General features: G+C 37.4%; 1 protein-coding gene across 4 annotated transcripts in view; it reads left to right on the top strand.

Moving 5' to 3' along the window:
- Nucleotides 1–14135, top strand: part of KPNA1 (karyopherin subunit alpha 1) — a 69686-nt gene that overhangs the window by 34977 nt on the left and 20574 nt on the right. For all 4 annotated transcript variants that reach the window (XM_040484687.1, XM_040484685.1, XM_040484686.1 and 1 more), the window contains 3 exons: nucleotides 2984–3091; nucleotides 6213–6312; nucleotides 9247–9341. In XM_040484687.1, coding sequence (XP_040340621.1) covers nucleotides 2984–3091; nucleotides 6213–6312; nucleotides 9247–9341 — 303 coding nt within the window. The remainder of the gene's footprint in view (nucleotides 1–2983; nucleotides 3092–6212; nucleotides 6313–9246; nucleotides 9342–14135) is intronic.

Raw genomic sequence — 14135 nt, 5'->3', positions numbered from 1 at the left:
CCAGTTAAGAAATGGACAGAAAACATGAATGAATTCCAAATTATGGAAAGAGTCCAAATGTCTATTGACTGATGAATGGATAAAGAAGATGTGGTGTATATGTACAATGGAATACTACTCAGCAATAAAAAAGATGAAGTCGTACTATTTGTAATGAAGTGGATGGAGCTAGAGTGTATTATTCTAAGCAAAATAAGTCATAGAAAGACAAATACTGTATGATTTCACTCATGTGGCATTTAAGAAATGAAACAGATGAACGTAGGAGGGAAAAAGAGGCAAACCATCAAACAGACTCTTAAACATAGGGAACAGAGTGAGAATTGCTGGAGGGGAGGTTGTGGGGGGAGATGGATTAAATGGGTGATGGGTTTTAAGGAAGGCAGTTTTGATGAGCACTGGGTGTTATATGTAAGTGATGAATCACTAAATTCTATTCCTGAAACTAATATACTATAATGTTAACTAACTGGAATTTAAATAAAAACTTGAAATTAAAAAAAAATTTTTTTTTGGCCATTTTCCAAATATATTCCCCTACCCCAATCTTAGAACTCCAGTGCATGTGTGTTAGGCCACTTGATGTCCCACAACTGACTTATATTTTGTACAGTTTTTTCAGTCTTTTTTCCATCTCTTTTATTTTGGAGTGTTTATATTGCTATGTCCTTAAATTCACTAATTTTTTCTTCTGCAATATGTAATTGGCTGTTAATGCTATCCAGTGTGCTTTTCATCTGAAAAATTTTATTTTTCATGTCTAGGTTATTTGCTTAGCCTTTTTGTTCATCTCTTCCTCTCCTCATGGCTGTACTTTTACCTTTCAAATATGTGGAATATATAACAACATTTATAATGCTCTTTTCCATTTTGCCGTTTTTGTCATTTCTAGGTGATTTTGATTAATTTTTCTCTCTTTTCTTCTTTTTAGCGCTTCGTAGTTTCCAATTGAATTCTAAGAATTGTGAATTTTATCTTGCTTGTTGTTGGAGTTCTTGTATCTTTAAATACATATAGTTCTGAATTTGTCATTGGGTTTAGTAAATTACTTGTAACATTTGTTTTTACGTTTCATTGGGCTGGAACTTTAATATGCCTTTATTTTTTTTTATTTTTTAATTTTTTTATTAAGTTTTTTTTTTCAACGTTTATTTATTTTTGGGACAGAGAGAGACAGAGCATGAACGGGGGAGGGGCAGAGAGAGAGGGAGACACAGAATCGGAAACAGGCTCCAGGCTCTGAGCCATCAGCCCAGAGCCTGACGCGGGGCTCGAACTCACGGACCGCGAGATCATGACCTAGCTGAAGTCGGACGCTTAACCGACTGCGCCACCCAGGTGCCCCAATATGCCTTTAATCCAGGGGCTAATTTAGCTTTAGTGCTGGGTCCATTTCCTTCTGAGTGTTGTACTAAATGCCCTTTGTTGTACTAAATGCCCTTTATATGTTAGGAAGTGTTTTCTGTGTGTGTGTGTGTTTTTTTTAAGTTTATTATTTTGAGGGAGGGGGCAGAGAGAAAGGGAGAGAGAACCCCAAGCAGGCTCTGCTGTCAGCGTATGCCTGACATGTGGCTTGATCCCACAAACTGTGAGACCACAACCTGCGCCGAAATCAAGAGTCGATGCTTAACCAATTGAGCCTCCCAGGTACCCTAAGTCTTTTCTATCTGGTTGAAACATGAATATCTCTTGACTGATATAACTGTCAAAATTGTTCTGCATGTTTGTTGGGGGTGATTCCTTTCCCAGCTTTTCCTTACACACCTGTGCTTATTAGCAGGAAGCTAAAGACTCATGGGGAACTTTCTGCAGATTTTTAGAATTCTCTCTATATTGATCTGTTTATTACTCTGCCTGTGGATTCTAGTTGTCTTGGCCTCCTCATTTCTAAACTCTGTCTGCTCAACTGAGTGAGCCTGTAGGCCCTGTTTGGGTGTTGTCTTCCCTGTGCTGCAGCCTGAAAACTCTGTATAGGTAATAATCTGAGGCAGTCATAGGGCCAATCTTACTTCTTTTCTTTTCTGAAGGATCAATGCCTGGTCTGCCTCTTATCCATTGGCCGAAACCTGTTATTTTATGCATTTGTCTGCTTTTAGACAGGGTTGCATAGGGTGAGAGGATAAGTTATTTGTCCTCCGTCATGGTTTGATGAACAAGTGAACTGCCTGGGACTATTGAAGATATAATGGAGGGGCGCCTGGGTGGCTCAGTCAGTTGAATGTCTGACTTCGGCTCAGGTCATGATCTCACGGTTCGTGAGTTTGGGCCCCATATTGGGCTCTGGGCTGACAGCTTAGAGCCTGGAGCCTGCTTCTGAGTCTGTGTCTCCTCCTCTCTCTCTCTACCCCTCCCCCGCTTGTGCTCTGTCCGTCTCTCTCAAAAATAACATTAAAAAAAAAAAGATACAATGAGACACCTTAGTGGCTCCCTTTAGGTAGAAATATTCTTGGCCTACACAAATTGACGATTTAAAGTTAGTGTTCAGGTAGTAGTCACATGTCATCACTGGTTGTTGGACGGGTTAGAAAGGTTGTGAAGTCTCAGTCCATTATTTTTGAGGTTTAGGAGGGAAGTATTAAGCCATTCTGACATCATTTTTATCATTTCCCACGATGTATTGGTAAGACTATAGTGTTACCAACTTCACGTAAAGGAAAGGGGAATGGCCAAGCATGCCTCGACTCCTTTTTCACCGTTACTCTTTTTATATGTCGTGCAGTGTTAGGCTTCTCTTAGTAAGTTTTACCACATCAGGTGTTGGTAACAGCATATTGTGATTGTTAATTGCATTAGATTATAAGACTGGAGAATTCTGAACTAGTTCCTCATCATGAAAGGTGAAGGTGGCACAACCTTTAGAATTTTTAAAATGATTTTCAAAAAGCTCCATCTTTTCCTTATTGCCTTTTAAGTGGGGAGCCTAGTTTTTTGATGTTTAACTCCTTTGTATTAGAATACTTGGTAATGATTTTTTATTTTTTAGTTATTCAAGCGAAGAAATGTTGCTACAGCAGAGGAAGAAACAGAAGAAGAAGTTATGTCAGATGGAGGCTTCCATGAGGCTCAGATTAATAACATGGAGATGGCACCAGTAAGTAAGATCATGAAAGAAACTCTTTTTAGTATGTTTCTGAAGATATGAGGCTTAGCTTTCTATTTGGGTTTTTTAAAAAGCGGTTAGTAAATGGCTACAGAAATTACTTGGCATTTCATTTTTGAAAAGAGGCCATATACTTAATATCCTGGTTCATTAGATGTTTTTTATAGTTTGAATAATATACAGTTAAACTGAATTAACTAAATTGTGAAGATTAATTCAGCTTTTAAAACTTAAAAAGATAATTGTAAAATTATTCCTTAAAAGTTGAATAACAAGGGCTACTTTAAAGAAAATCCCAGTTTGTTATTCATTTCAGTTATCAAATTGGGCACGTTTATATGATTTTAAAAATTGGTTCCATATCACAGCTGTTGGCTTTTCTATTACAACCTGTTTTATAACTTTCTTGAGGTTACATGAGGATCTAAAAATCATGCTTTGTTTATATGGATACCTGTATAGATTTCTCATTAATCAGTATGTTTTAATAGATCATATGTAGTTTTCAAAAAAAAAAATCTTTCTTCTACCTCAGTGACCCAATTTCTTTCTTCATTTGCAACCACTGTTACTGGATTCTTATTCTTCTTGAGAAAATAAGTTTTCTTCCTCCTCCCCTTTTAAGCAAATTGTGACATATTGTGCACAGTATCCTGTATATATTTTTCTACTTCATAGATCTCTAGTTTTTATGGACCGTTTTTTTTTTTTTTTAATTAGAGCAGTTTAAATAATTTTGGAATCTATGTAGATAGACATTGTAGCCAACACTATGATTTAAAAAAAATTTTTTTTTAACGTTTATTTATTTTTGAGACAGAGAGAGAACGTGAACGGGAGGGTCAGAGAGAGAGAGGGAGACACAGAATCTGAAACAGGCTCCAGGCTCTGAGCTGTCAGCACAGAGCCTGACGCGGGGCTTGAACTCACGAACCGCAAGATCATGACCTGAGCCGAAGTCGGATGCTTAACTGACTGAGCCACCTAGGTGCCCCAACCAACACTATGATTTTGTGGTGAATTCTTCTAGGCCCTTCAGAAAGTCAAACTGTCCATTTTTTTAAGTGGATATTAATATGAAGTATTTCGTGGATTATAATACTAAAATTCTATAGAGGAAACAACCTGTAGGAGATTGATTGGTTGATTTTAAGGAATTGGCTCATGTAATTGTTGGAGCTAGTAAGTCCAAAATCCGTAGGGCAAGTCAGTAGGCTGGAAATTCAGGTAAGTGTTGATGTAGTTTTGAGGCTTAAGTTTCTTCAGGAAACCGGTCTTTGCTCTTAAGACCTTCTTCAACTGACTGATTGAGGCCAACTCACATTTTAGAGAGTAATGTGCTTTACTTGATTATACTAGTTTAAATGTTAATCACATCTAAAAATTATTCTTACAGTAATATCTAGATTAATGTGTGTTCAGACAACTGGCTACTATAACCTAACCAAATTGACACATAAAATTAACTATCCTAGTACTTTCCTTGGCAACTTGGCATGTATACACAACTCCTTAAACCATACTGAGACTCAGATAAATAACAAAGTTATACCTCCATGTGACATGATATAGTTATTGTTTGTGCAAGTAAAAATGTACTAACCTCCCCGGAAGAAGATGCAAAGTCTTTGAGTGATGTTCAGTTCTCTCCTTGATATCCTGTTACTTAAATGCTGGGATATAAAATTAACAGTACTTAAATACCATGAATGTAAAGTCAATACATCTTACATTAGGGAATAAGAGGGAAGAAAACGTGTGTGTGTGTGTGTGTGTGTGTGTGTGTGTGTGTGTGTGTGTGTGTGAGAGAGAGAGAGAGAGAGAGAGAGAGAGAGAGAGAGAGAGAGAGAGAGAGAGAATATGAATGTGTATATCCAAGTGTATCCAGACATTCATAACAGAATCATATAGATACCTTTGTTTATTCAGGTATCAGTTTTGTAAGTTTCAAAGTAGTTACTTTTCTGACTGTTAAGAGCAGAATGCTTCATTCTCCCAGTTGGGATTTCCCAGGTGTTTGGTAAAGTGCTGTTTACCAACCAGTGCTGTTGGTAAGCACTGTTAGCCAAGTGCTGTTTCCCAACCAGCTATCATTGACAACTCAGTGCAGCTTTCTTCACAGTTCATCTTGTTGACTCTAATATTTCATGAAATGACAGGAATTTTATTTCATTCTGACAGGTGACCCTAAGAAGTAGGTTAACTGCTAATATTGGGGATGGGTTATAGTAAAAAATGGAAAAGTTCTAAGAAAGCAAGAAAATAATGGAAAACTGAAAAGTTTTAATAAAGAAAATAGAAATTTTAAGTAAACTTGAGTCAGCTGTTGAATTTGGTAGCAGCTAGAATCTGTGAATTACACAGGATTATTCTATACTCCATAAATATTTATTGAGCATCTTCTATACGCCAGCCTTCGGTGATAGAACAGTAAGATGGACAGGGTCTTTGGTTTTCACAAATCTGCTATACTGGAGGAATCTGGGCAGTAAACACATAACTGAGAAAAATACCTGATAGTGAAAAGGGTTGGCATAGAATTAAAATAGAGTGATAGAGATGGAACAGTTCCTTTAGAGTTGGAGACCATGAAAAGCTTTCTTTTAGAATTTAACAAATTTGTCTGAAAGACAAGGAACAACCAACCATGTGATGAGCAAGGAGAGGAAGAATAATAAACGCCTTCTCCTAGTATTTACTCATAAGATTATTTTCTTATTGTCATGAGCTTCTTTTTTCACAATATTTATTTATTTATTTATTTATTTATTTATTTATTTATTTATTTATTTATTTATTTAGAGATGGGGGAGGGGCAGGGAGAGGGAGAGAGCTGAGTGTGGAACCCACGTAGGGCTTGATCTCACAACTGGGAGATCACAACCTGAGCCACTCAGGTTGCCCCCATGAGCTCCTTAATGATAGACAAAATATTTGGCTTTGTCATATCATTGATCATTTCAGACATTTCTACATGTAAAGATTATCCTACCTTTGTGTAACTTTTCTAGATAAATATGATTAACTTAATGTTGGCCACAGTTTATACTGTCTTTGTTTTCCTTTGATTTAGAGTTAAAATTTTATCATTTTTGCTTTTTTGTGTTTCTAGGGTGGTGTAATTACTTCTGACATGATTGAAATGATATTTTCCAATAGCCCAGAGCAACAGCTTTCAGCAACACAGAAATTCAGAAAACTGCTTTCAAAAGGTGAGTTCTGAGTATGTTAAAGTACAGTTGACCTTGAACAACAGGGGCTTGAACTGTGCAGGTCTACTTGTAACGCAGATCTTTTTTGATAAATTGAGTACAATATTGTAAATATATTTTCTCTTTCTTATGATTTTCTTAATAACATTTTCTTTTCTCCAGCTTACTTTATTGTAAGAATACAGTATGTAATACATAACGTACAAAGTAAGTGTTAATTGACTGTTGATGTTATTGGTGAGGTTTCCTGTCAGCAGTAGGCTATCAGTAGTTCAGTTTTGGGGGAGTCAAAAGTTAAAAAGGATTTTTGACTGTGTGGGGATTGGCGCCCCGAGTTTCGTATTGTTCAGGGGTTGACTGTATATTTTTTCATTTCGATAAAAAATACTACTTTCCCATATTCTGTTTTTCACATCACAGGTAAGTTGCTTTGGAATGTGTCTACCAACAGAATAAAAGGACACTTATAGACATAAGTATAATTATGAGCTATGGCTAATTTTCAAATGTATTTATTTATGCAATCTTACCAGGACCAGAAAGGAGCATTATTTTAATTTCTGAGCTATTTTATAAAAGACCTTAAAGTGATAAGAACAGTAGTCAGTATTTCATGTTAATTCAAATTGAGAAACTCCATTCTTTTTAAAAAAAAAAAACAAAACAAAGTGTTTTTGTTTTTTTTAAAGATTTTATTTTTATATAATCTCTATGTGGGCCTCGAACTCAAAACCCTCAGATCAAGGTTTGCATGCTCTACTGACTGAGCCAGCCTGGCACCCCAAGAAAAACTGTCAAAATATCACTTGAGAGGTGCCTAGGTTAAGTTGGTTAAGCATCCAACTCCGGCTCAGGTCTTGATCTCGTGGTTCACGAGTTTGAGCCCCGTGTCAGGCTCTGCTGACAGCTCAGAGCCTGGAGCCTGCTTCAGATTCTTTCTGCGTCTCCCTCTGTCTCTAACCCTCCCCCACTCATGCTCTGTCTCTGTGTCTCAAAAATAAATAAAAAGAATTAAAAAAATATATCATTTGAAAGATCAGTGTTATTGCTGGGCATGGTAATTATTTATTTATTTTTGGTATAATTAGGGTAGACTAGAATATGATACTTTCGCCATTCTGGGCAAGTAAACAGAACTATGACTCTGAACCACATTAAAATGTTGATAGTAAACATTGACCTTAAATAAATAGCTGCTACCTGTGGCCCAGTACTAAGGTATAGTTTTTTGGAGTCATTAGTGATAAATTAATATATTCCTTGAGGGAACTGGAATAAAAACCTATAACATATAATTTACATTTTTGTGTGATACAAAAATTACATTTCTCGTGTGACAGTTTATTAATATTTGAAGGCTATTATCATGTACACTTTTCCCACTCCTCTTGTCTCTTTTCAGCGTGCTAAGCCTAATGGCTTTCTCACACCATGTGACCTTTTAGGGCCTTTTGCTGCTTTCTACTACTTTACTGCCTAGATTCTAGTTTCCTAGCCATCCCTCTTAAAAATGTGATAACTAGGGGCACCTGGATGGCTCAGTCGGTTAAGCATCCGACTCTTGATTTCGGCTCAGGTCATGATCTCAGGGTTGTGAGATTGAGCCCCATGTGGGGTTCCATGCTGAGTATAGGCCTGCTTGACATTCTCTCTCTTCCTCTCTCTCTGCCCTTCCCTGGCACACATGCGTGTGCACGCCCTCTCTCAAAATAAATAAACATTTTAAAAATGTGGTAACTAGAATATAGTACTTCAGATGTGTTCTCGTTACCCTAAGGTGAGGGGACAGATTGCCTTCCTTGTCCTAGGACTGTACGTTCCAGTAATGTACTCCAAGATAGCAGCAGCAGTTATTTTGATAGTCATGGCACAGTAAGGTTCACTGTATTTGCAGCCATCTAAACTCCCATAGAACTTCTTTTCATGCACATGTGTTTTAGGATTCATCTGTGAAGTCATGTAGATTTTTTAAAATATTTTTATAAATTTCAGTTGCTAAATCCTGCTTTATCCCCGTCGTTTTATTGCAAACTTCAGCTTATTGTTGTTCTTCTTATATGTTATTTCTGTAATCTAGCATATTAATTACTTCATCTTTATTATAATCATCAAATTTATTTGTACTACCTGAATAGTTGATAAAAGTGTGGAACCAGGCAAAGAACAGGTCATCAGAGCGCTCTCCAAATTAACATTGAACCATTAGGCACCTTTGTTTCATTAAAGCTTTGGACTTGTCTAAGAATCCCTACTAGTACTACAATCTGTCATTTTTCTTGCATCGCTCTGTGAATATCATCAAGAACTTTGTCAAATCTCTTGCTGAAATTACCATGTTGATTGTTTAGGACATTTTCTGTTAACCCAACAGGTTTCTACCAAATGATTTCATTTATAAAATACTCTGTTGTCGTAAATGAAAAGTGAGATTAAGTTGGCAAGTCATCCTTAATGAATTCTTTCTGGCTCCTATTTAACACCGCAGCTGTAAAATTAAATCCTGCAGGCACATGCAGAGTCACCTAATCCAGTTTATTAAAACAACTTCTTGTTAGAGTAAAACCCCATCTACAGAGAAGGGGCTAGAAGGAAGAATTCTGAAATAATAACAGTGGTCATCTTTGGATGTTTCCCCCCCTACTTTCTTAAGTTTTCTAAAATTATAGAAGCAATGGCTTTAATTTTTGAGAATTCTGCCCATCATTTCCAAGTTAACGCGTACTTTATTGTGAAACCTTTTGAGCTACCCTAGTCTCAAAGTGACTGTGCTCCATTTTACATTTAGAATTTTACATTTTATTTCTTAGATTTCCAACATGAAAGAGATGCTAAAATGGAGGGAGGGATATTATGAAGTAAATTTGAGCTCATAAAGTCCTTGCATTGAAATGAAAGAATTATTTTCTTCTTTCCTTTTATTTTATGGGGAGACAGAACCTAATCCTCCTATTGATGAAGTCATCAGCACACCGGGAGTAGTGGCCAGGTTTGTGGAGTTCCTCAAACGAAAAGAGAATTGTACACTGCAGGTGCGAACCATTTTCATTTCTTGCCTCATATTTTAAATCCCTTTACAAACTTACATTTTATATACAGATTTGTTACTTAGGTTAATTTATACAGTGGGTTCGTTTTTGATATGATGTTCCTGACAGCCACGTTGCAAGCTGCTTTTGATAGCTTTGTCAACATCTAGGCCCTTGGTTTTACTCTTTAGAATTCATGTCATTTTTATCATGAAGAAGATTATTTTATGATGATTGTGGATAACATTTAATAGGGAATCGTTTGCAGTTGAAGAGTCACTATAAGAATCTAAGTGTGGGCTACATAAAATTGGTTTTGGAAGATTTTTAGATTACATTGGTCGGCTTTGTCAAGGCTGTGTAACATGGGCTAGGTTAGACTCAGTAATCCCCAGTCCTGGTTCCAGTTAATTCTTCCCATTCCCCTGAAGAGTTTCCAGGGAGACAGCCTTATGAATCTCCATGCTTCCTGCTGTGTTAATTTAGTCTGTCAGTACTGTATTATATAGGGGTTCTAAGAGGAAATTCTGCAACTTCTGGATTGGATAGTTTTCACAGTAAAGAGAACCACCTGTCAACTGACTCGTCCTGGGAGTTATCTAGAAATTTTTAAATACTGTTTTTGGGGTTTTTTTTTTCCCTGAATAAAGTTGGAATTTTAGTAGACTGGCAATTTTTCAGTAGCTGTACTTCCTTGGAGTAACCAATTGAATCAGTTTCTGTGTTATTCTTTAACCAATACCTGTGATATCTAAATTCTCACTTATAGGATCTAATCTGAAGGGCTTGGCCCTTTAGAAAGACTCTGCAACTATGAAAATTGGTTAAGTACAAAGTGGATCACAAAATGAGGTTAATTTTCCAAGTATATCTGACAATAACAAGTTAATTGTAAAGGTAACTTTCACCCTCTTGTCTGCTTTTGCCTTATTCTCTGAGGCTGTAGGGAGGGGGACATTTTTATAAATGATAATAACCTCTGTCCCCAGGTTCCTTACTCTCCAGAGGATTGTAGGTAATTCATAAAACTTGATGCCTTGTCTTGATATTTTCTCTCCTTTCCTCCCATCCCGACTTTTCTCCTCCTCTTACTCTCTTTGTTGCGGTGATGAGTTATTTCCAGAAGAAAAACAAGAAATCCAGAAAAGGTAGAGTACTTCAATGTCCCATCAGTTTTTCTTCTCCAGTTTGACACTGACTAATCCCCAAGTTCATTTGAATTAGGATTCTGTTTTGGTGGCTGCCTCTTGGATTGTAATTCTGGTCCCCATCTAAGGCCAGGATCATCGGACACCTGAAAAATAATCAGGTTCACCTAGAGAGCAAGGAAAGAGACTTTTATCAGAAAAAAAAAAAAAAAAAAAAAAAGGAAATCCAGACAACCAACACTGCAGAGTACCAAGCCTGAGCCCTAAGCAACCTGCCAAGAGAACCAGAGGGACCAAATGAAGAGCCTACTGCAGTTTATCATTTGAAAAAGCTTTGTAGGAAGAGGGAGGTAGGGAAAATTATCATTTTGTTCATGTTTATATCCTCTGACAGAGTAGTTCGGAGATCATGAAGTTACTCCTGGATTGAGCAGTTTTTAATAGGTGGTCACAGATGTCTAGTTTCTTAATGTGTATAAATGAAGGCCTAAAATGAAAAAAGAGAAATGGGTCTTTCCACATCTCCATGTTCTCCAGTACTCCGTAAAGAGTGCAGTATGTCCTCTTAGTGCCCTCTCCTGGCTAACACATGTAAATTTTACATCATTTGTGATTCTAATCCTAGAGCTTGGATCTTCTGAAGACGAAAGCCTTTGGAAATCTCTAATTTGCATCTATCTAAATTCTCAGATTCCACCCTTGTGCAAACTAATAATTAGGCTGAAAGATTGAGAAATCATTCCTCTGGAAGTGACCACCTCATGATTTTCAAGTTAGCTGTCCAGAGACTCTGAGAGATAACCAGCTGTTTATTATATAAAGGTCATCATCTTCAGGTTTTCTTCGGGGTACTTCTTAAGTACAACATGGTATTCTCTCCAGTGTGGGCAGTGGGTAATGTCAACCACTCCAGAAGCAGGAGGAGCAAGTATAGTGAAGGAGACCGTAGAGCCAGGAGGCTTCGTGCTCACATAAGTAGACGTGCTCTGGGCAGCTCAGAGGGTACTCTTTCCTGTATCTTCTTAGCACTAGGATGGAAGTTGTCCCTGGTGGTATGTCTACTTACTAGAAATTTGAATAGTGTGCTTTTGGAATGTGGCTTCTGCCCTTTCTCTTCCAGAAAGAGAGTAATAATATATGGTCATAATTATAGCTAAACTCACTGATAAACCAAGTGGACAAACTTAATCCCTTCATTCTGTAGATACAGAACTGTGAATCCTAGTGAAGTCTCTTTTCACTTACATTTTGGTTCTCCTTATGCCCAAATCAGTGAGGTACCGCACACCAGGGAGATAAAAATGCCTGCTTTGGGCAGTGCTTCCCAGATACTCCTTTGCTTTCAAACAAGGTGAACATGGGTGGAATCTAGGAGTTTGGAAACATAGTTTCATCTTCCTAAGAGCATTCTCAAGCTCCGTGACATGTAAGCCTCAGACATACTTGAACCTTTGATATGCGATTGGTCTGCCTTATGGTATATTCCCTGGGCCCACTTTGTTTGGTTTTTGAATCCAGGCCCAGCATGTTTGTACTGTCCTTTGCAGTGCTGAGATGTTGCATTCTGAAACCTTCTTACAGAAGCTTAGTATGAAAACAGCTAGAAATAAGGAAATTGCAACCTAGTTGCATTCATTAGGTACTCCTCTTAAAATTGTAAATTGAAATGAAATTGGTTTAGTTTCCCCATTTTTGCTTTTCTTGTCCCATGTAAAAGCTTAATGTGATAAACTGCAGTAAGCCTTCATCCTCCTATGTCTTTTCCCATCCTCATTGATCCCTCTACCTTTCTTTAAAAGGTTGCTCAGATGACTCAGGCACTGTTCTCTGCAGAGTTTGATATCTGGGTTTATTTTTCTGATGTGAGCCTCTCTTTTCACTTGCTCTCCAGGTGAGCCTGGCATTTGCTAGGAACCAGAGTGGACCCGGCAAAGTGGCCAGCAACAGAGTCCTGATCCAAATGGAGAAAGGGAACCAGGCGTACCTCAACCTGGAGTGGGAAACTTGATAGGAGGTCAGAAGTACTTCAGCTTTGGATTCTCATTTTCCTTATTTAAGGAACTGAGCACCAGAAGGTAGAGACTGAGAAAGGGAAGAGAGAAAGTATCAAATCTTCAGTGTGTCCTTCAGATTTCAACTGTAGCCTTATTTAGCAAGTCTGGACAGTGAAAAGTAATAGTGGACTGATAATTTTTAAGCAATCACAGCATGACAGGTAGTTTTCCTTGCATGGTACCATTCTTGGAACACTAAGAATATAGTAGTTTAAAGCAAAAAGAGGAAGTAAGGGTTATAGGTACTTTGGCTACTGCTTATTACTTAAGTGATGCCATTTCTTAGATTGTATTCATCATGTTACTGATGTTTTGAGTTTCACGGTTACTTATATTACCTTTCCTGGCCATTTCTATCATAACTTTATGCAGTCATTTTTGCAACAGGACGTCCACATTTCACAGCTCTCTTTCACGTTAGATTCTAATATGGGACCCAAGGCCGAAACATTAACAACAACAAAATGATGGCAGTACTCAAAGAGATGTTACATAGTTTGAAGTACAACCAGTTTTTTACAAACATACATATTAAACACATTTGAAAGTTGTTTCTTCCAGCACTTTAACAGGGCCTGTATGCTGGGGGGAATTTTCTCCTTCCCTCCTCTTTCTCATTCCTACATATGTACATAGCACACAAATACACAGATGGGCATAGAAAGTGGCATAAATATAGCTTGATGAGTTTTTACAGGGTAAATGTCAGAGTAATCACTGTGTGTGCGTGAGAGAGAGAGAATGCTTTATTCATGTACAAGCACGATTTTCAGTCGCCCCTCTGGTTCTGTTGATCATCTTCATCTGTCTCTGTCCCTGGTATTTTCCGATTTCTCTTCTTACCAAGGGAGGCCTTGAATTTTGCTTTCAGAGGTTATCATTATTGTGCACTTCTTAGTAATAAAGGTAATTCTCGTACGTTCTTCTTTTGCTGAGATATTCTAATTGCCAATTTTCTCCCATCTGTGTTTAGCCTGTTATTCACTTATTCCCCATTTTTCTAATCATTTTCACTCTATTTTGTTTTGCTTCTCCATTTCATTCTCTTCAGTAGCATCTGAAATTCCCTCTCATTTCTTGTAAGACCTTTGATACTAAACATCAACAGGCAGATAGCAGTTTGAAGTCTTGCAGCAGTTAGTATTCTGATTTTTTCTCATTGATAATTCTTTAATAATCCTTTACTCAGGTTGCTGTTATTTCATTTGCATCAAAATCTCACTGCAGTCTGTTTTCTCTTTAATTTGGATCGGTATGTATGCTGATCTTACTCATTCTCTACACACTGCTTTTTCCTCACAGTTTTCATTACTTTGACTAGTATCTGACAACTCTTTGTTAAACTTGGAGCTTGCTGCCTGGTAGGAAGGCTTGCTTTTGGCTTTTGTATTCACATCATCTGTCTCTCTTAATCAATTTTAACTCTGCTAGTTAGTTTTCCTAGAAAGCAGAAGAAACTAGGTGAACTGTTCTCTTTTTTAGCATCCCCTAAATAATCTGGCGTGTATCTCTGGCATACTGTTATTTGAAATTTCTTGCCCTAGATACCAAAACTCCAAGCAATTGAAAGATTCTTGTCAGTGTTACACGTATGT

This window comes from Herpailurus yagouaroundi, unplaced genomic scaffold (genome assembly GCF_014898765.1).
Source record: "Herpailurus yagouaroundi ecotype Mexico unplaced genomic scaffold, PumYag 162, whole genome shotgun sequence".
In the NCBI taxonomy this organism is placed as follows: Eukaryota; Metazoa; Chordata; class Mammalia; order Carnivora; family Felidae; genus Herpailurus; species Herpailurus yagouaroundi.
The sequence above is the reverse complement of the archived record's forward strand: the minus strand, read 5'-3'. Positions and strand labels throughout refer to the sequence as shown.